Consider the following 23,205-nt stretch of genomic DNA (forward strand, 5'->3'; position numbering starts at 1 on the left):
TTCTAAGTATTCTGTAGATATCTTGAAACGTGAAATGATCTTCGACCCCGCGTCCTCGATATCGTAACATCGCGAGCCGCGAAAGGAAACTTGATTTTCCCGTCGCGGGGGAATATTACAATTGCTTTAATGAGCGCGCGCGCTCATTCAATGACAATAACGGAAAGTGAAACTTTAAACGCAACTTTATCGCGGCCGAGCGAAGTGTGCACGCTCGAGGTCATTAGGAAGAAAGCGTGGTATATAACGATCTGTCGGCCACTGGAATAGAAAATGCGGCCACGCCGCCGTCGTTGGAAATAGCGATCATTTTCTTTGGCTTGTTAGGATATCTCGAGCGTCACGGAGGATACCGATATATACATATATACAGTAGCAACGAGTAGGTGCGCGCCGCCTCGTCGTCACGTAGCGATCGAAAGTAAGAGATCGTGAATGTGCCGATCCAGTTCGTTCATAGATGTTACTTAATCCCATCATTACCATAGAAAACACTTGGTCGCTGAAAATTGATGTAAGAAAATTTTATCGTTGCGTTAGAAGAATCTAAAAGTATGACCGATATTCAGTAATTTTCTTTGCTGCGATATCAGAAGATTTTTTTGTTGCCGTTTAAAAAAAATAGTAAAGGATAATATTTGTAAGCAGAAGTGTTATATAATTAAAAAAAAATAAATTCCTACCGCCATGTTACAAGGCGATAAAATAATTTAGGTTATTTCAACTAAAATAACAACTGAGTAACCAATCGTCGTTGTGACGATTCATAACGTAATCGAGATACTGTTACTAGATAACAAGAAGATTTAATTCACGATTTTTCTACGACAATTATCACGACGACGTTCTTGCAGAGTGGCAACACAAGTAATAAATTCTTCCCGCGTTAAGAGCGTGGGATTATACATTTCGCACCATCACCCGTTTAGTTATTCGAATTTTTTTAGTGATTCACTCGTTATCGTATTTATCATTAGCAATTACACCGGTATTTAGTTGCTTCTACGTGTTATTGCACTCTGCGGGATCGCGTGAGAAAAAACCGAGAGAAAAAGAAGCGAAAGAGAGAAAGAAGATCCAACATATCTATCTACGTCGCAATCGCCCCGGTCATGTGTAGGGAATTTTAAAGTAACGTGTCCTCGTATACGTAATAGGCTGCTTGAGAGTATTACTGACGGATGTTATTGCAAATAAGAAGAAAAGAGAGAGAAACAGAAATAGAGAGAGAATCGACTCCTGCCATGCGAATAGAGATTTTTAACGCCGCGCGCCGCAAGAATTTTGTGGGACTTTGCACCGCGTTTACCTTGACGAATCGACGTTTCTCTTGAATGGCGGAATCGTGTGTATATACGCGACGACAGATATTACTGATGGCTTCACTTCTGCTTGAAAAATGTCCCAGACGTTTTTGTGAAAGCGGGAAAATACCGCGGCGGTCGCTCTCACGATAAGAGACTCTCGCCCGATGATTTCGGTCGATCTTTCTTCTCAGAGAAGTAAAAAGCCATTAAGCCGGAGACCGGCGGAAAAGATTATCATATAAAGCTCTAGCTCAATTTTAATTAATTCACAAATGCGTTTATACATTCACCAAGGATCCGAAGAATGTGGTTTTATTTATCTTTGTAAAATACTTTTCATTTATCTCACCATTATTTATTATACATTTATGCAACTCTTTTGTGTCTTTATCTCATTTCTGTCGTATAATTATTTTATTGTTATCTAAAAATAAATCGCCTTGTAAAAATTTTGACAGCAACTTTACTTTATATAAAGAACTTTCTTCGAACGTTCAAAGGATTGCTTGGTTATCTTAAAGTATTAGGTTTACCTACTTTAATGATATGTTGCAACTATAAATTTGGTTGATAGAATAATGAGGTATTTGTCTATATACGTGGTATTAATCTTTGCGATTGTTCACGTGCAACGAACGAAGTACACAACTTACTTTCATGAAAGCGAAATTTCAGGCGATCGAGCGCACGCGGCATTCCTGAATGTCGCACACGCTCGACTAATTAATATACGGTATATTAATGTTCAAAAATATGCTAAATGTCTGCACGCGTTTGAGAGGCGTGTAATCTCGGGAAATGAAATCCTATATTACCGCAAACCGCACGACACAATGGGTATTCTTAGCAAATGGGAACTTAAATCGCGCGAGAGCAGAATGCGACAATCGTTATTGGCTCGCTCATAATTTTTGTCAACAAAATAGATTTACTTATTTATTGTAACCATAATATATAGTTTTGGAAATCCCGTTGTTATTAAACGTTGCTATTTAACGCGAATTATTTGAATCGCGAAATAATAATTTCTGTCGCGTAAAAAAAAACTCGTAAGTAATAAATAATTATAATTTTAATCAAAAAATTTTTTTGACTCGACGTAAATTTTTGAGATGATGTTTCTCGTTGCGTGTGATGTCGTTATTAAATCATCGACGCGAAAAAAGGACGCGTGGTACTATACGTTGGTGCCATGGTTTTAGCGTGTGCAGTCGAGGAACAATGATCGCACGTGCTACTTGAACGAATGAATTATTCGCATCACGCGACACGGCATGTAAGAGCGACGCGACGTCGCGAACAATTAAACAACAATCTATTAATGCGCAGTTATTGAAAGAATCGCCGTCAAAATCACCGCAAAAAAATCAGACGCGTAAAAAAAATCGCGTAACGCGATGCGCTTCAACAAATCGTTGAACATTTGACTCAGCATTATTTCTAAAATTCTTTTATAGAGAACTTTACGTGTGTGCGTATATGTGTACATGCGTATATGTGTATATGTGTACACAACAAAAAGATCTGCTTGTTATTGATTAATGACACTATGTAAAATATATGTCTAATCCTCGTGTCTGAGAAAATTAATATCAATTAATCAAGATATTCTCTCAATTTGTTACGCAATTGTTCATTAATATTCAATTGCGTACATTAGTTATAATCATTTGAACGATTGACGTTACGTCAACATTATTATATTTTACACAGCGCTTAAATAATAGCCAGTCTCAGAAAAATAGATTTCGTAAAAAAAAAAAAAGAATAGATTTTATTGACGATTTGGAAAATCCCTACTAACAGTAATAATTAATAAAAAAAATTTTTTAATCAAATGCTGTATACATATAATTTAATCGTTCAGTACATGACTATAAGTACGTATGACGCTGACGGTCGTCGACTCATTAGCGAGATACCCGCAGGGCTTACATTTTGCATTACCTAATACGTATGTAATCTACGATGTTGGAACATGCAATATATAAATAAAATTGTTGGTGCAGTATAATATTAAATATTTAATTACACTATCTAATACATTTTACACAGATTTTAACAATGTTTTTTTATTGTGCTTTGTACGTATAGACGCCAAAAGTCCAAAAATAATCTTGAAAGTCGTCTTTTACGCATACACGTTTCCTCTTTTCTCGTGAATTTTTAATTTTTTTCTATAACTTCACAACATTTTCAATTTTGTTTATTATTTCTATCAACTGTATATTGTTTAATTCCACTTCATTTATGGTGTCGTGGTTAAAATCATCGAAAATCGTAAATTTATTCAATTTTTTAAAAGGATCCGTTATCCCTTTCGCTTCAAGACAAGATTAATATCTTTCAGTTAGCGATGAAAGTGGGAAAGTGCGGTGTAATGCATTCGAATTGAGATCAGAACTCTTACTAAAGACAGCGGCTCTCGGATATCGAAGATATTAATTTCTAGCATATGTTTCTCCGTGAAAATGTATCGGTAGGTATACGGAGAAGCATATCTTTTTTTCTAATATGCAAGCTACAAAGTCGGTTGACCAAATTTGAAAACAAAAAAAACTGTCAACATCGTATCTCGAGTTTGCAAAATTTGTTCGGCGTTTCATTTGCATCGATGTATTCTTGACGAATTTATAAATTGATGTTAATTGAGTACGTAATATCGAACGTGTGGACGTGATTTCAGGCATCGTACGCGTTTACACTTTCTCTCCAATTCATTTCACATATATTCTCAGTCCTCGCGTATTCCCAGTTTTCAACGTTAAAACATTTTGCCCCACTTTGACACCGCGCGTCCTAGTCATCTGCGTTCGATTCCTTTACCTGCGCACGTTCGATCGGCTACCTCGTTGAATTTAACTTTTTTTTTTCCACTGCGGAAAATCAAACATTCCGGCAACTAATTACGACGACGAGGAGAAAAGTCGAGGCTATACTTTTCGTTGAACAGAGCGCGATTTCTGCTTTTTTTTTTAATTTTTTTTAAATATCAGAAGATCCAACTTTTCACACATCGAGAAGGGCGAAACTTATCACTATTTTCGCGATGGGGATTCTCGCACCTTTTCGCGGCTCGTCGCGGGAGGTGCGTTCCGCTCCCGTTCGGGGTAGCCCTTCGGAAGGATGGGAGCTCCGTTTTTTTTTTTTTTTCGTCAGGCTCGCGCGGGATCCCTTCGGCGTGCCTCGCGCGTGCACCGTATTGTGGAGGAGCGGTTCCGGAGCTCTCACCGCGGCCGCGGATGTGCAATACGACCGATCGGTCTGAACGTATTTCTCGCACTGACGTCGGGACGGGGAGTCCTGAGTCCGGTTGAGTAACAGAGACGCGTGGACGCGCGGGCGCGCGCGCGATTCCGCTCCAACACACGCTTTCGGAGGCACACGTGCACGCAAGAAAGGTGTATCCACCGTCGCCCTGCCGCGCCGCATTCACCTGACGTGTGATAAACGAATCACCGGCTGCTGGATGCGATTTATGTGCGTGCACTACGCGAACACATAGCGAACGCGAATGCAGACGTATGCCGCACATTAATGACTATATAGAGATTCGCTCCAGAGATTTTCACCAGGATAGGCGACTGAAAAATATCGTGAAGGGATGAACGGCCTTGCCGAAGAAGATCGAGTCCCACGGATTGAGAAAAAATCCCAAATGGCCATCTTGGAAAGCGTGCTGGACTTTGATTTCGCACAGGAGATAGTTATATTCTCAAGCTACGCGAACTCGGATTTTATACATTTTTTTAAGATCCTTTAAATCCGGCGTTCCTGCTTTCTCTTTCGTGTGTAAAGTAGGAGGTTCTCGTCGCGCTGGAATTCTGTGCGCGAATCGGCAAGAAGGATTTTCCATAGAGCGAATAATATAAATAATGACCGAATAGAGCCGCCATCGATAAATTTACCTTTATCCGCAAGTATCAACGGTATTATTGCGAAATCTTAAATGTCATGTAAGACGTTTCTAAATTATCTACACGCATTGCTTGAAACGTCGTTAGAACATCGTCTATATATCATTTCCACATAATCCAATTGAAGCAGACGCGAAAAAATTTGTTATTCCGCTATTGTCCAGACGTTGGAAATATATCCAAGCATCGCATGTTAACCCAGATAAGTGCATCTCGATCTGCAATTAAATGATTATATAAGCATAATTTTTTTTATTCGCGTTAATAATCAGTATCAGTAATTACTGCACGCATTTCATTTATATATATGATTTATTCATGATTTCTAGGTAAATTGTATGTTTAATTATACGCGCGGTTTATATCTACCGACGCGCAATAGCACCAACGAGAGCTGTGATCTTTGATCCGTTCGTGTATCAGACGTTTTCTGCAGCGATGTATATTTATATAAATGACACTTTTGGCGTAGTTACATTTAAAATAAGGCATTATTACTCATTTACAAAGTGACTTTCGTTTAAACGCTACTGTTTGAATGCAATTTATGTGCAAATTAGATGCAAATTATAAAACCTTCATCTTGTTCAAAGTTAAGAATCACATATTCAATCGGAGTATTTTTGCATCGCTTGGTGACTCAAAGAGACACCATTTTTTAAATCACTCAAAATTATTATTTTAAGCAGGAATAAAGAATTTATTATGGAAATAGCGAGCCATCACTCGAAAGATTGCTGAAGACGACAAACACTAGGGCGAGTCGAAAAGTTAGATACGTATCTTTGAAAAACAAATTATCATGTTTGTATGTGGTATGAATCGCGTATAATAGGTCGATGCAAGTAATATAGCGAAAAAACTCGTCGTCCACACACACACACACACACACACACACACACGGTGACACGAATATATATACGCGCAAGAGTAGTTCTTTTATCCGGCGTACGCGTTAGCTAAAGTTTCATTTGCTAGTGTATGTAAAACCTGCTTCTCCATCGCACGCGCGTGTACGTGAACGGTTCACATCAGCCACTTTCGTTTGAATCAATGATATCGCATACATATATATACTCACCCGTCCGTTCTAAGCCGCAGAGGTGTGTGTGTCACAAACGAAAGTATACCGATACAGCCTTAAGGTCCGTGCCTGCTCCGTGAGATCTTCCGCGTGCGTGGCCATTTTATGCTTAATAGTTATCATTTATATATGGATCTTCCAAATGAAACGAAAAGGAAATTTTTTTTGAAAAATTCCAACAACCAGAATTTCGACATCAGTCGCTCTTTTTTTCGCGACAGTCGCTTTGCCTAACCAAGGGCTGGTTGTTCCAGCCTGTTGGTAAACTACCTAATAGTTAAATTATAAGTACGTCTTTGTTTATCCTTATTTACATTGGACCAAGATAGACATTTGATTTAACTATCAGGTAGCTTACCAATAGGTTGGAACAACCGGCCCTAAGTGCCGTTAAACTTGACACACTTTTCGCTCACAGTATAGCCCACAAAATGTACAATGAGTGGTCACGTTGGCTTAAGAGCAGTGCTTATTAATCGCGCCGATGACTATAATGCGTGGCTGCAAATAATTATCCTTAATTGCAAAAATTATATTCAGAAAAAAACCGGAATCGCGGGCGGCTAGAATGTTCGCAAGATCATCTCATGCTTTCAGTAAATTTCCTAGTCGTTAACTTATTATTACACATTTATTTACAGATGAGCCATGCGATCTCTCTCTATATATATATATATATATTTAGTTCACGCAGCGCGAACACACCTGTGAGTGCCTGTAACTTCAGCGAGGTAGAAATTACCTAAGGATATAATGCAAATTTTATGTTTGGTGTATAAACTAACTGTTCTACTGCGATAATTTATTTGTAGCAATTGTTATAATCTACATCAGAATGATTAGATAAATCTACAGAAATACTTACACAGCTCGTGTAACCTTGGCATATGTTATAAAAGGTTAATTATTTATTAAAACGTTTTTTGAACTAAGCGGCATTCTTATATATAGTTCCAAAAATATTTCAAGTTAAAGATATACCTATGATAAAAGTAGCGAGAGTTATGTAGAACATTTTAGAGTGTAATTTTCTCGCCGCATATTATCTTACTGCACTCAAAAATTTTAAGAGATAAGACGTCTTTACATTTCTTTGTTATATTCGTGTTCTCGGTATATTTTACTAGACGCATGATTGCAGTTAATCTTTGGCTTCCAAGCCAAATATGCGACTATACGAGTTTCTAGCTAATAATCATGCATCAAAGACGAAAATAAACTTTTTAATACAACATTACGTAATAAGTGGCAAAATTGCTTATCAACGTTGTTGTTCTCCGACAAACTTACTAATGAATAAAGTGTAAAATTTTTCAATTTTTCAATTTTTCTTTACAGTATATGTCAAAGTAGAGTTAATTCGTGCTATGTAAAATTTTCTGCAAATTTATCGCATATATTATTGAGAGTTTTAATTTTAACTCTCGTAGCATCTACCTGATATGTTCCAGCTTAACTGACACGACTTTCTTATAATTGACAAAATAAAATATAGACATGTTATAAAAAAAAAATTTATTTCAAGTTTAAAAAATTTGATGTTTCTTGGGGAAGATGCAAAATTGATTATTTATGAAATTATTTAATCAGATGCGACATAGCGCAATTGATATCGTTTATAATTGTTACATTATACAATGTTCCCCGCTAAGAAATGAAAAAGGTTGATCATTGAAGTATCAATAACAAGTATCTTCTCGTCTTGATGAACGCGATTGTCTGAAAAGCACCATCGTCAATTTGCACAAGATTGTCCAGTCTCATGAAATAGACATGTTCCAAAAGCTCGAAATCTGTTTATACTGGCGCTCGGCTTAATTGTTAGTTTTACTTCAGTCACAAACATGTCTGTATTTTCTAACGTAAGAATAATTTGCTCAGTGCCCTCTATTACCTGTATAAAAATTATACGAATTATAAGAAATATCCCTCTAATTAGAATTCCTACTCACGTTAATGCATTTGTTAGTAAATTTTCTGCACTTGCAAAAAAAATACATTATTTTTATAAAGTGATACACTTTATTGAAATAATACAAGACAACAAATAAAAAAAGTGAACAATCGAAGCAAAGAGGACAAATCAAGAAAAAGCTCCCAGGCGTTCCTCTCTCAATTTTAATGAAACTTGATAGCTTCGTAGAGAGTTGAAATATTCGATATGTATTTTTTATTGGCAAGCAAGTGTTTAAAAGGTGAAATCACCCTTCGAAAAAATTGACCAAATTTTCATTTTTTGGCTATAACTTCTGAATAAAGAATAATAGTGTAATTTCATAAATTAAGTAAGTCCTAAATGCAAAAATTCAATCGAACTTTACCTTGGTTTCTGGTATAAGAGTCAGCCAAGTCATTGCAGGAAATGATAATCCCTCGACATGTATGACAAAGCTTGGAGCATTTCCTTTAACATATGTGGTATCGATTATAACGTAATGGACTTTACCAATATGCCCCAATATAAATATAGCCCATTCCTGAATCAAAAATTGATAATAAATTATTTTGTAATTGCTACTATTGAGAGAGAGAGAAAGATGGCACAAAAATATTAGAAAAAGATAATATTTTGGGGAAATAATTATTCTATGCAATCTAACGAACACGTTTAAATTAATGTACATTGTACGAAGTACTGAAAGAAGATAATTTTCAGACCATTTGTTACAATTTTACGATTAGTGCATTTTATCTTGCGTACCAATCATCTCTAGCCTTTCCCACTACGAATTGTTCAGATTGTTGTGCCATGAGTGGTATATTTTTCATATTTGGCATATTTTTCGCAATTTCCCATCCATCATCCGAGTTTATGGGGCTTCCAGGTTTCAGTAAGTTATTGGGATGCCCGGAGTGTTTGCTACTGTAGGATACACAACGACCATTATAAATCCTGGACATCAGATCGAATCGCACAGAGTCTGGTTGCTGGTAAAGTCCATGCACTGTCTTTCCATAAACGCGTAGTCTGGCGATACCGCACCGTTGGGGAAGATGTTGAGCCGCAAATGAGTAACACTTGGCCAATTCGTATTACATTTGACAAAGAATTTTTTACTAGCTGACGGATAACCGGGTTCTAGATTTGTCGTCGTGAGCAAATCTGGCCAGGCCTAAAATTGCATTTATCATATGCGACGAAAACAAAGCAAAAGGAACGCATTTTTTTATACGTAGGAGAAGTTACTTCTCTTGTAAAGATCAGTTTTGAAAATAAACTGCTAGAATATTGCAGACTGCAAAGGTGATAGATTGTAGAAATATATATATATATATATATATGTGTGTGTGTGTGTGTGTGTGTGTTACGATACATTAAAAACATCTCACAGAATTTTTTGAATTCTTTAAATAATACGTTTCTTTGACTGTTTCGATCCTTAACAAACGCCACTGACTAATTCCTTAAACCGACTGAAATAGTGTATATTTCGTACCAGATGTGATGTTAAGTCACACGTCCTTTTCATGTACATATAACATATCATAGATAAATACAAAATATTATTACGTACCGCATCGTCATGCGCAAACTGATGATTACGTCCTTTTACTTATTTCAAATCAAATTTCTACTCTTAGAAAGAAAATTATATAATATTAATGCAGGTATAATATTCAACGATATTATTACTGAAATGGAGTTTAATGCGTATTTGAAGAACTACAAATAAATAAAATATTTATAAACATTTCTCAAGAGCTCTATTATAATAATTAACGCATTTTAGCGTATTTTAATAATTGATTTAATAAAAAAAATTGTTATCAGTCTCTAATCAGCCGCTAAGCGGTAATAAAGCTAATTGGAATTTCTGTTTAATCTATTTTTTGGTTTCTAGTTTGTCTTTCTATTTATCTAACGTATGTACAATTATAGTAACATTCGACATTAACAGTCGACAGTAACAGTCGACCATGTTTTTTGTGTTCTTGGGCATCCGACTTTTTGGCAGGCCTTTTTGCCTTAAAGATTGACAAGGTGAATCATTTTGATGCAAGAAAAAAATTAGAAATATGAATCTTCGGTTCTCTCTATAATGTATTTAATATCTCGAGAATGGATAATGTAATGACTTTATGGATGTCGACTTGCGATTGATCAAACTTATTATTTAAGTATAGAATGTGTTATTATTACAGGCATCATTCAATCAACTATAATTGCAATAAAGAATAATTTATTAGTCGACAATACAAAGTTACAATAATATTATCAAAGTTAACTTAAAGTAACCGAATTGCTCTTGAATACGTTACATATTATATATTATGTAGATATTAATCGAAATATATAATCCAATAGATAGAGTTATTTTTCAAGAGGTGACAGACTCTTTCTTGATGATCTCAACTAATTCTTCTACCAGCTCCTTATCAGTTACGTTGACAAAGTCGTCTTCGTTGACGCCCATTCTGACTCTATTCGCACCATGGACCACTATTTTCCTTTTCTTCGCTGATGCGTGAAATTCCTTCGCACCGGACTTCACGATTTCACGAATATTATCCTTTGTGATACCAGCTCCGGGCATAATCACCAGTTTTCGAGCTTTTAGCAATAATGTTTTTATCAATTCCAGTCCTTCCAGAGCAGTATTCTTCTGTCCAGACGTCAGAATTCTCTGGAAACCAAGATCGGCGAGGAGTTCCATCGACTTGACGGGATCAGTCGTCAGGTCGAAGGCGCGACTGAATGTCACCGGCAAGGGACGAGCGGCAGAGACAATCTTCTCGCATGCGACAACGTCGATCTCGCAATCGGGGGTCAACGCGCCGAAAACGAATCCGTTCGCGTCGTGATCCTTGAGGATTTTCAAATCGTGCATCATGGCGTTGATCTCTTCTGGACTGTACACGAAATCGCCGCAACGAATGCGGATCATCGCGTAGAGCGGAATCGTCGTAAAGTTTCTTATTTGTCGAATTAAACCCGGACTAGGTGTTAAACCACCCTCCGATAGTGCCGAGCAAACCTCCAACCGGCTGGCACCACCTTCTACCGCGTTTCTAGCGGACTCTAAGGAATCAATGCAGATCTCCATCTACGAAATGAAATAATTGTTTGATTTGATCGGACGATGACGCACGCGAATCTCTTCACCAGATGCACCGATGTGCGACTTCGCTTTTAAATTTAATCACGAGTTTTCTTTGTATCAAATATACATCATCTTTCTACGTACAAGAAATCGAAGCAAAATCACATATAGAAACTATAATAACTTATTTTATAAGAAATTAGTTATGCGAAAAAGAAAAAGGAAAAACGGGTTTACTTAGAACAAAGTCATACTGACTAGTGGGCGGGTACCTTTTAATTATAATATTTTTTGTTTTTGAATTATTCTTAACAATATGAATAATTTTAATGTTTAAGTAAAATATATTTGTAGATTATATCATTGAAAAAAATGTAATATAGGGATTAATAGTTTCGAATATATAAATTAATATATATATCGTCTTTTTGAAAGTTTACATCATATGCTGACAAAACAGTATACGACAAAGTTTATTAAATACATTTATCGACTGAAGGAAACAAGAATTACTTTGAGAATATAATAATATTTTTCTGTTGTTTTATACAGCAACATAAGTTGATTAAAACAAATAAAATATTGACTTACCTCTTGGTTGATTACCGCATAGACCGGTTGATAATATAGCTTCAAATAGTTTCAATTACTCTACACTCTACTATACAGCTGTATTCTGAATGCTATATTATCTTCATTCGACAGGTGTCAATTTTAATTTACATAAGTATTTTTGTCGATAAAATTGTACATATACGTAAATATACATATATATTCCCTTCGATATAAACGCGCCGCGAGAAAATTTTCCAGACTTGTAAAAGAGCTGCATCAGCGGACAGCTGCAGCACTAAATATGGCTGCCAGCCATGCCGGCTTTGTGAATCGAATACGCGCAAGTCTCGCCATCTGTATTATACTTTCGTGATATATTGCGTAGTGATAACGATATCATATTTGTTGACGATGACCGCGAATTGTCTGTCATTACCTACTCGCTCGACACAGATATTGCGGTGACAGCAAAAACGCAAAGTTGAAAACGCAAAGCTAATTATTAATCTGTTTTCCGCAATAAAGGCTAAAAATAACGCTAAATCTGATCATAACTTTTTTCTGAATTCTTCATTCCATACGATTATCAATCCTGATTTTACAATCAGGCGAGTCAGCAACAATCTCGCGTAAAACGTTGTTATAATGTTTTTGCTTTATCAGCACATAAATTATATTTCTTAATCTATACTGACTGATATAATTTTACATCGTGAGGATTACATATAATACGTATAGATGTATAAAACTCTTATTTATTGAGGGACAGGTTCGGATACAAGATTCACGAAGCGTAATGTAATATTGTATTATACAACATATATAATAAAATAATACCAAGTGCGACGCACGTAAATAATATTAATAATTATAATATAATAATAATAATAAAATCAATAAAATAATAATAGTAACAAATATCAAAAGCAAATTTTTATAGTGAGCGATGAGAATAAGGTTTAGAATTGAAAAAACATTCTGTAGCACATCGCATATCGGAATCAATTTCTTCTCTTTTTCATTGAGTTTTCATTATAAAGTTTAGAATACACTTCAGTTTAGCGTAATTTAACAAACCAAAGAAACGCGCGTATTTTTTGTCACTTCCTCAGTACAATCTAAGGTTGCGGTTTATTTGATGCTACAAATGCTTCGAAGCGTTCTTTGCTTTCTTCTTTGTTCATTGAAAGAAAGGAGAAGAAAAATGCTTCGAAGCATTTGTAGTGTTAAGTGGACCGCAGCCTAAATCGTATTTGCGTTCTCGATTTACGTTCTCGAACAATGAAGAAAATGCGATCGTAGGCATCCTTTCGATTCATTTGTTCAGCGTGCCTGGCAAGATTAGAAAAATTCGAACAGATAAAGAGATTTTCGCGTGCAGGGAGACCGAAACGAGTCTCCGATCTCATCGCGATTGATTCCAATTACCATTAAATATACAATTACGCGGGAATAACGTAATAAAAATGTACAATTTATCGTATTCATCATCGCGTTCCGACCATAGGCGGATCTAGCTTACTGCCCACGAGGGGAACGTCAAAATCGTAAAAGATATATTTTATCTCTTCCACGGTGGTTGAACCATCCCGCAATGTACTTCCGAGAGGGACAATTCCCTTCAAATCTCCATTTTAGATCAGTTCATAAAATTCAATATCCGTTTCATAAAATTCGACTAAAATTTAATAGCGATGTATAGCTATAGGGAAAGGATTGAGGTGGAAGACTTGGAAAATCAGAGATCGCCGTTCGAAACCGCGATCGGCGACGGGCTCGTGGAGTTGCTGGAGTTCGTCGTCGCCCATTTATTCTTGTGCGGATCGACGCCGAAGCCCTCGTCGTAGTTTCCCCGTGTGATGAAGAGTTGCTTGAAGTGCGGGATACAGTACAGCTTGCCGTTGTTCAGAGTGAAAGAGTCCATCCTGTTCGAACAACATTATGTCGTAATAATAATTTCGTGACTACACTTAATAACTGTATGTGACTTGTTTTCGTCAAGTGATGTAATATTTATGTATATATCGCAATATGTATCTATTATCTATATATATTAAAAATGTATTACGATGTTTTATTCCCGCAAACAAATCTTTTTTAAATTATCCTCATTTTTATACACATATTTACATGTTATTAATTATTAAAATGTTTTTGATAATTAACACTGAAGGTCCTTGACTTCACTTTTGTAAGATTTTTATTTTCACATTAAATATAATATATGTAAATGTCTGATGAGAGAGATATAAGCATAGGAGCTTACACACGCGTCCTTTTTCGTTACCTTAAAATGCAATTGCACTGGAGACACCGGAAGCATTGCTTATGGAAGATTTTGTTATTTGTCTCGACCTTCTCCAAGGGGTAGACCTTCTTCTCGCAGCTCTCGCACACCTCCGCGCAGGTCGTCTGGATCTCCTGCACGATTGTTACGTCAGAAGAGGGACAGCATGGTAAAAACTTATCCTTACGAATACTCCGCGGTAACGACTGGATAACGGGGATTTGTGTTTGCCGAATGTATGATGGATCGTGTAAAGAAAGATGCTTTAAGGGGAGATATGTACATATACCACGCAAAGAAGAAGACGGAAGAGAGGCCGCGCATCGCTTCTCGCACCAAGAGAGATCCCCTTGCCACCCCCCGCTGATTCCACCATTCCCCCATTCCTCTCTTTACGATACAGATTTAGCACCTGTTTTATTTATCACTTGTGTATTATCGTAATAAATGTTACACGTGAAAGATAAACAGAACAAGATCGTTATACATCAATAGAAATGATACGCTAAAAGACGCAGTGTGAACTAGTATTATCGCTATCTATGCTATACAAATCAGAAGAATTCGAGAGGCCGTTAACAAGGACTTTGCAATTTATCACGCGAGATCGTCTCCGTCGACGATCTCGGTCAACGGAGCGGATCTTTCTTTCATAAATTAGAATCAGCTTAACGCTTTCCGCTATATAAATCACGCTAATCTCTCTTAAATCTCTTAAATAAATTCGTAATTTGTGATTCGCAACGGAAGCTATTATTGCACAAACAAAAAAAGGAAGACGGTGAAGGTATTCGCTGTCGAGAATATACATTTTTTTTCGATCTTTCCTTCCTCTCTTTCTACAGCACTTAGATACATGTCTAAAAAAATTCGTACAATGCTCTCTCTTTTAAAAATGGGCCCTTCGACTCGAGCTCGAGGAACGCGACAGCGTTTTTACCTTGATATTCTGCGACCGAGAGGTCACTCGCATCCCCATGCTTCTTCTCTGGAAGTATAAAATGTATCGAGCGTGGCATCGTGTGCCTCTATGTCGACGACGTTCTCGCGTCTAGCAGCAGCAGCAGCAGCAGCATCAGCGCGAAAATGTCATTTCTATTTTCGAATTTGCGGCGAAACGGTAACATTTTACACGATCTTGCGGAAAGTATAAAAAATGACGGACGTGATAAAAAAAAAATGATAAAGCCATCGATGATAAAATATTTTACTCAGAAATAATGCAACGTATCTAAGATATAATACAATTAAGATTAATATATTTGCAATTTTTTTATAAAACAACAAATACGTAGTCACAGTTTTTCGTATTGCACAGGTGCCTAATAGATGCAAATACATAACGCGCGCTCGCGAAATATATATTTTTTAATAGTTTCGAATCACAAATGCGGAAGCAGGCTCGAACGCGACGACACGAGAACGAAACTGTCGTTTTCCGTTTTTCTTTTTCGAGTATAAAAATCTACCGTACCATCGCGCTAAGCTGTAAAAAGATTCGAAATTTGTAAAAGCGATCGAAATAGCTACGGTCCTGACCGCTAGTTGGCCCTGGAACAGTGCCCTTCCTCTGTAGACAATTCCTTCAAGGCCCTTATCTCACCCGTTAAACTTGAGGAAACGTTACCTTTCGCCTCTCGTTCGTCACTCTCACGCACTTTCTTTCCCTCTCGCGCTCTTACTCTCGCTCTGTCTCTCCGCTCATTCATGTATCAACGAAAAACTTGGCACTTATGAAAAATTAGAAATCTAAAGCGGTAGAGGAAGATCGTAACGATGCGAAATATGAAAATTTCAAATCCGTTAGTCGCTTCATATGCGTACGATATCGACGAGACAAAATAATATTTGTCGTTCACGCGATCTGTGACAGTTTCATTTTCTATTATTTTCATATTTGCTCAGCATATTTCATACACAATTATTCTCTAATAATTTATATTAGATTTGTCATAATTCTCATTTCAATTTTTATTTACGTATTTTTTTTTTAAAGCAAATCATTTATATTAAAAAAATTAAGACACATTATATACGTAGTAATTGCATTAGTCATAAAGATTTAAATCCGTTCAAAACGAAATTACGGTTTGAAAAAATCGCTCGAGCGTTTAATAAAATTTGGCACACTGCATAGTCATTATAACATGTTCGTACGAACTTTGTTTTAATAATAAAGAGTTAAAATATCGAAGTGCTTAACTATGCCCATTTAGTTACATTGAAATTTTCAATCAATTAACAAAATGATGACGTATCACGGGAATAGCATTAAGTTATGAAAAATTGAATGCGCATCGTTACGAATCTCACTGCTTAAAAGCGAATCCATCTGGCGTTTTACAGGGGATCTTAGCGTCGTCGCACGTATGTCGGTAGAAAAAACTTTACACTTCTTCTAAAGATAGGATCTTCACACGACGACGATAAAGCCGCGTAACCGACATACGTACGACACAAAGATGGACGCTCGTCTTTTATGTATAAAGTAAATTAGTAGACAATAAAGTTCTCTCTTTTTGTTATATGTCTATAAGGATAAGTCGAGCGTTTCAGCGTAACAAATATCTCCGCTTTCCGCTAAAGCCATGATTCCTATTACTCAATGAAATTTCGCAGCTGTCCAATTCAATTTATTCCTTAATGTAGATCTTTATGGAAAAAAAAAAATGATGATTGAAAGATCAAAATTTTTTTCGTAGTCCCGTAATCTGCAAATCAATATGTATTAAATTCCTCGTATGTTTTCTTTTTCGTGACTCAGCATACTGTGGCCAACGGTTTATCGCCATCTGTCTGTGGAATTGATCTTTTTCTTTTTTCAAGCGTTTATCCTCCTTTATAATTGGCAATTTGGACGAAACGCTCGACGGATCCGACAGTCGCGCGAACTCTCATAGTACAATAATATATTAACACATAACATATGATACAGTCTACGGGCTAAGATTTGCTATTACGAACATAACGCCGAGTGTGTGTTAAAACCATCCCTAAGAAAACGCAAAGTCGTTACAATAATCGACGTTAACCGAACATATTTTATTGCCGTTGCTTAATGCACGAGATTAAAAAAAAAAAACAACTGCCTTTCCAGCGCGGTTGTCCCAACGGCGCTCTCCTTCCTCCATCGATCCTGCTCCTTTTTCTCCTCCTCTCACCCTCCTCGCAATCGAATTAATCCAGGTGTATTTCCTCCGTCTCTCTCTTTCTTTCTCTCTTTCCTTTACTGCTCCGCGTCACAAAAAGAAGATCACTTGATTTTGTTTTGTGATTACTTTCGCTTTACGTTACCACACGACACAAGCGGGCAGGATTTCGGCCAAAAATATCGGCAGGCAGATTTCAAACGAAGAAAAAGGAAAAAAATGTCAAAACAATAACGCCAAATAAAAAGAATGAATAAATGTATAATCACATCAATCATGCTCGATAATAATCAGTAAAGAAATAAAGGTAATTAAAAAAACGCCGATGCACATGGAATTTTAATTGAAACTTAATGGAACGTGAATACGTTAAATTTTGCCTAATATATTTAATTTTCTTTTATTGAGCTATCGGGCTATTTTTATCATTTTTAACCGCGGAATTGCAATTACATCGTTTATTTCACTTTGTGAACAATAAAAAATTAACTTTGCGTCGAGTAAATTTGAATGTTAAATTTGCTCTTTATATAGCGTATCAACAATTTATTCGCACAGAAATATGTTTCATTACAAAAAATAATTTTAGAATTTAAAAAATGTAATAAATCGATCGATAATTTTAAATTATGTACATTGTTTAGAACATTACTATTGTTCTAAAATATATATATTCGTAATTCCCATAGTTTAACGTGTTTCAATTGCGGATATTTAAAACTAAGCAAATAAGTAACTTAAAAATATCTACCGATACTACAATATTACATTTGCCAATCGTGACTTATATATTATATATTAACATTATAATTACAATATTTTATTGCAAATTGGAAGTTGCAGTACAGTGAAACAATTATCGTATCTGTCCCATAAAAAGTTGTAATAATATAGCGAGATCGAACATGAATTTATATATTCGCAGAATCCATCAAATATACGAGACGAAAAATTAGCGCATTAAATTATTATAAGCAATAATTAATTTTCATTGTAGAATGTACATGTGTACGTTGCTAATAAAGAGTGCAAAAATAAACCCTCGTTACATAAAAGGTGAGCCACATCAAATAAAGTAAAATACAATAAAATCTCGGTCGTGCATTTTTTTCAAGCATTGTTTAAATTGCGATAAAATAACAAATGCTGCAATTTTTTAGTCCAAATGGAACGTTAATTGAAAAAATATTATATTTCATCATTCGTTTAAAAGTTTTTAACGCAATACATAAACACTGCTCTCGACGAATAAAATACACTTATGGTTTTAACATATAAAACGGATAAGCACAGGCAGAATGACAATTCAAAATCACACCATGCACATACTTTATAATGCCGAGTCGTTCAAACAAAAAGGGAAATTTATCGGGAAAGACATTTAATTCTGTCAAATACTTGACTAATACGATTACTCCTCCAGTGGGCGCGTGAGAATTTTAAACGTGAAAGGACGTGTGGAGCGTAAATTACACCCCATATTATTTATGTTAGGTATAAATATTAAACCAATTAATATTTTTTTCTGTTTAATATTATTCATTATTGCACATATCTTAAAGTATATTGATAGGTTAAAACTTTAATTTTAATGTATTTTCAATAATAATCGGTTCTGTATTGAAATGAGTCCGGAACACTAATTAAAAAAAAATACCTGGGGTGTAAAATACACCTCACGGGCCCACTGTAAGGATTAAACGTATAAGTCAATCAGAGAAGCATGTTGTAACGGTAAAAAGAAAAAGAATCAAAGACGTGTTCTTCAAATTTAAACAATGCTAGTTGAAAATTAGAAAAAATGATGGCGTGAAGTGACTAATTAAATGCAGGGAGAATAGCGATGATGACACGAACGACAAGTCGCGACACGGATATTGGACTAAGTCGAGGAAACATGCGCGATTGTGTGGAAGACATTATCGAGAAGACGTACTTACCACAAATCGATTGACTTTGACCTTCGGTGCGCGCGGAGACTCGTTGGCCTGCGAGCCGAGGGACTCGAAACGAGCTCTGAGACTGCTCGCCGACTCTATGCTGGACTGTTCGCCCGTACCCTGGGCTATCTCCATTTCGGCGATATGGTGATTGCTGACCTTGCCGTCGGTCTCCTCCCAATGCTCGAACTTAGCACGTAGGGTCTTGGCGCGCGCCGCGTTCTGCGCCTGTTTCAAGAACTCGTCCTCCACCTAAGTTCGATAACAAGCAAAAGGATTTCGTGAATTATAGGGCGAAGCCATGGTGCCGATCGGCAGTAAAGAGCTGCTTTCACGAAATTATGAACGCAGGACAACGACCTGGCCTCCCCGAAAGTTCGTGCCGACTTTTTAAAGCCGTCTAATAACATGTTTGGGTAGTCCCGCTCTGACAACTTTCGGGACTTTGGATCTTAATTTATTTAGTAATTAAAGCGCAGGAAATTATATATATCTGAGGCGTGAAAACTACTGAAGACAACTTTTTAGAAAAGAATGAAAGAGAAACTAAAAAAAATTTCACAATTTAAATCCAATAACTCAGTATTCTCTCTGTGCTTATTTTAACGCTAGATATTTTAAGTAATAAATATAAAATAATATCCACAAAAATAGAAAGCTTTGGAAAGATCATCTTCACAGTTCGAATTGTTATACTATAATCCGACGTTATATGAGTTTATGCGACTTTTATATTGTTCTAATCCTTCAATCATATTTTTATGTCTTTTATCACCTCCGTTCTTCCTTTCAATTTCTCGGCAATAAAAAATCTTACGTAACACAAACCTTGTCAGAAGCACGAACGTAGTTGGGATCTCTATCCTCGGCGCTTTCGTCACCGTCGGACTCCTCACCCTCTTCGTCCTCGCCCTCCTCCGAATCCGAGGCCGTCGCTTTGGCGAATTTATCCTCGGGAGGCGGTGTGAAGCGTTTCAAGGGCTTCGGACCATCCGGCAGTTCTTCCTTGGACGCGTTTTCCTCCATCTGCCGAAAGATGGACAGCATCTTCCTCGCCGTGTCCGTGTGCACCACCTCGTCCACCCTGTCGTCGGCTCTGATCACGTCTGGATCGCGGTAAATCTCGCGATCCGGTGAATCCATCTGCGAAAGAAAGTACGTGTTAATAACCGCGTATATATAATAATAAAATATTAAAAAAAAATCACGTTATTTGATTATTATCCCGTTCCCATAATCAAGTAAAGTAGGTAATCTTAATTTCTTTTATTCTAAATAATTTAATGCAGATTTGATAAGATTTATAATTTGATACAATTTATAGCCATTATTATTCCTATACCTAATAAAATAACGTCGAACGATGTTATGCTTCGTGATAAATAAAAGTTTTTTTATTTTCGCACATGTATTAATTTTTTTTATAAAAAAATATATTTTTAACTGACAAATTCTTCGACAAATTTTCCATGCAAACTTTATTATTAAAAAAAAAAAATATTTCCGTGAAGCTCGAGGAAAATATATTAGAAACAATATTATTCTAATATTATGCTAATTCTAAATCGTATACTTTTTCAATTTGAAGTCGATAAATTCAGAGATGTGTAAAATAACCCTTTCGTCAAAGAAAAATAAATTAGATTATATTTATTTACTTATTTATTATTAATAATTTATGCATTTAGTTTTTACATATTATATTTATTTCAATGTTATATATTTGCATGAATCTGTCTAGTTCTTTCCGAAATTTTGTAAACTGCGAATATCACGAAATTATTGCACGTTGCATATCTTGTTGAAATTCGTAGACAGATTACATGATAAGGCGGCAAGGACAGATAATGAGCAAAAAGAACACACCTCGCGTGTGTGTTGTTTATCGCCTGATAATTTTAAACCGAATGTTTGAGTCATGATGCATCGTCGGGGGATCCCAGGTAAGCTGGAGATCGACGGCCGAAATGTTTCTTTTCACCTCCGGCATGAGTCAACTCAAAGGGTTTTAAACGTGGGTGGTGCGACTATAAATCTCACGTAAAAAATATACAGATCCTTTATCTTTAATCGCAAATATTATGTTGTAACGGAAGAAGTAAACGTAATAAATATTTTCAGAAATTTGGATAGAATATCAGAGCAAAAACAATCGCATTCAAATAACCATCTTAAAAAAATCAACGTGTTTCTGGAAAATAAAATATTATAAAAGGAAGAAGTCATGCAACGTGCATAAATAAATATTCGCATACTTCGAGGTTTCAACAAAGACAACCGCGGTATCAACAAGGATTCCTATTACACGAAACAGGGCCATTCTTCTCGAAACATGGGAGTTGGCCCTTCTCGATCCTCCGATTGGCCGGTGCGTTCATACCTGAACCCAAGTGGGTCAGGTAAGTCGAAAACCTGATTGCTGATCACGTGGAACGATCGAAGGTGGCTCGAGTCTTGCGACACTTCAAGAAGACCACCCTCGCGCCCAGTTTAGATGCGCGACTCTCAGGACGAGACCGGGACTGCCGACGAGCCGTCGGTTTTTAGTTAGACAAAAGGGTTACGCGAAAGGGATACGCTTCAAGGTTGCGATTTAATGGCGATAAATTGACAGGTTCAAGAGCGGTACGCGCACTCTGCAGTGGCCAATTGCCGTCACTTGCGATGATCTGTCCATTCGCTTCTCGCTTATGCCGACGAATCTGCGCTGCAGCGAGTCGTTTAGCTTAAGAGCGGCGAAGAACAAAATTCTTAAGAATGTGAAATAAACACGTTACAATGTTGGAAGGAAGCGATTAAAATAATTCAAATTTAAAATGATAAGTACATGTAATCTTATTTGATTCCGCTGGAAAAGAATAGAAAAAACAACTATGTAAATTATGCGTATTTCTATCATTCTTCGCATCATTAGATAATCATTTTTAATTATTTTGCATTGGAAAGATAGAGCCGAAAAAATATAACTATAATTATTGAATAAGTGTAATTCAATAATTCAAATTATTGAAAATTCAAATTAATCCAGCGAGGACTTTCAGTCACGAAAGCAAACAGGAAATAGAAAACCGATAATTCTTGCGCGGTGTTTCTATTGAGTTATGCGTTTACTGCTTCTAGTCTAAAATTAAGGAGTTTCCGTCCGAGTTACGTCGTTATTTCCTAAATCAGTCCATAAATGCGAACATAATACAGAAATTATATAAAAATTGAGAATAATAGGAACTAAAATCAGTAATGCGATCGCAATCGCAGGAGCATTTATGTATAATATTCTCTTAAAATGACGGACTCTTCTACTTATCTTCGTCGTGCTTTTAGGAGTCTCTAAATTGACTTAAATTGACTAACATGAAGGATATAGTTTTCGGTTACGACGAAATGAAAGAAAAAAAATGCGTGGCAACATCTTGATATCGCAATTCTTGATGGTCGGATTTCGCGCTGCGGTAATAGAGTCGAGAGGATCTACGGGAGAGTACTTCCATAGCGGAATTCCATAAAATCACCAGTCCAGAAAGGATATTTGATCACACGGTATCCCTCTGCCGGCACGTCAAGCGGCAAATCAAGCCGCGGCGAGATTGCGCTCCCCCGAATGAACGTCCGTTCCTTCAACGTCAACGGAAACGCTTTTATACGGTCGCACGACGAAGAAATCACAATTGTACGTACGGAGGGCAATTACCAGCAATTAACAATTCGATGAAAACACGTTGCGCTTGCACATCATATTAATCGTTCGCTCCAAATGTGCCTGAGGCAATTGAAACTTTCATATGAAAGTCTCACGCAATTTTCACTGTGTCTGCGCCCGAGCACATCAGGATGTATCGTTCAATATAGAACGATCTACGATTGCAATTTTCATGAATTATTGATTAACAAACGTACGGTATTCTGAAAATACACCTGCGATTTATA

At 36.5% G+C, this 23,205-nt stretch overlaps 4 protein-coding genes across 9 annotated transcripts in view; all 4 read right to left on the reverse strand.

Moving 5' to 3' along the window:
- Nucleotides 1-4,661, reverse strand: part of Snu (ABC-type transporter snustorr) — a 52,225-nt gene extending 47,564 nt beyond the window's left edge. Inside the window, exon 1 of the mRNA XM_077410638.1 lies at nucleotides 4,373-4,661. The gene's annotated coding sequence lies outside the window, so the exon portion shown is untranslated. The remainder of the gene's footprint in view (nucleotides 1-4,372) is intronic.
- Nucleotides 4,662-7,885: 3,224 nt separating this feature from the next.
- On the reverse strand, nucleotides 7,886-8,751 carry LOC143899838 (uncharacterized). Its single transcript, XM_077410518.1, has 2 exons — nucleotides 8,630-8,751; nucleotides 7,886-8,202 (listed from the first exon to the last, which is right to left on the reverse strand). The coding sequence occupies exons 1-2, from the start codon at nucleotides 8,660-8,662 to the stop codon at nucleotides 8,044-8,046; spliced, it is 192 nt and encodes a 63-aa protein (XP_077266644.1). The 5' UTR covers nucleotides 8,663-8,751; the 3' UTR covers nucleotides 7,886-8,043.
- A 1,709-nt stretch (nucleotides 8,752-10,460) lies between these two features.
- Nucleotides 10,461-12,529, reverse strand: LOC143899910 (copper homeostasis protein cutC homolog). Its single transcript, XM_077410706.1, has 2 exons — nucleotides 11,942-12,529; nucleotides 10,461-11,353 (listed from the first exon to the last, which is right to left on the reverse strand). Exon 2 carries the CDS (start codon nucleotides 11,351-11,353, stop codon nucleotides 10,628-10,630), a length of 726 nt encoding a protein of 241 aa, XP_077266832.1. The 5' UTR covers nucleotides 11,942-12,529; the 3' UTR covers nucleotides 10,461-10,627.
- Nucleotides 12,530-12,642: 113 nt separating this feature from the next.
- Nucleotides 12,643-23,205, reverse strand: part of LOC143899885 (uncharacterized) — a 71,038-nt gene continuing 60,475 nt past the window's right edge. For 5 of the 6 annotated variants that reach the window (XM_077410625.1, XM_077410627.1, XM_077410623.1 and 2 more), the window contains 4 exons: nucleotides 20,110-20,424; nucleotides 19,282-19,533; nucleotides 14,193-14,326; nucleotides 12,643-13,830 (listed from right to left, as the gene is read on the reverse strand). In XM_077410625.1, the coding sequence (XP_077266751.1) occupies nucleotides 13,644-13,830; nucleotides 14,193-14,326; nucleotides 19,282-19,533; nucleotides 20,110-20,424 (888 nt within the window). In that variant the 3' untranslated portion in view covers nucleotides 12,643-13,643. Of the gene's footprint in view, nucleotides 13,831-14,192; nucleotides 14,327-14,579; nucleotides 17,422-19,281; nucleotides 19,534-20,109; nucleotides 20,425-23,205 lie in introns of those variants that run through there. The other variant, XM_077410628.1, reaches the window with a different exon arrangement.

The sequence above is a fragment of the Temnothorax americanus genome, unplaced genomic scaffold (assembly GCF_048541705.1).
Source record: "Temnothorax americanus isolate GAGA-0224 unplaced genomic scaffold, ASM4854170v1 Scaffold29, whole genome shotgun sequence".
Classification (NCBI taxonomy): Eukaryota; Metazoa; Arthropoda; class Insecta; order Hymenoptera; family Formicidae; genus Temnothorax; species Temnothorax americanus.

Excerpts from the sequence above, each read along its gene's own strand:
- LOC143899838 (XM_077410518.1), bottom strand. The coding sequence starts at position 8,662 with ATGACTTGGCTGACTCTTATACCAGAAACCAAG. Across the intron at positions 8,203-8,629 it reads CTCTTATACCAGAAACCAAG|GTAATAGAGGGCACTGAGCA; the intron begins GTAAAGTTCGAT and ends ATTTTTATACAG.
- LOC143899910 (XM_077410706.1), bottom strand. The coding sequence starts at position 11,353 with ATGGAGATCTGCATTGATTCCTTAGAGTCCGCTAGAAACGCGGTAGAA.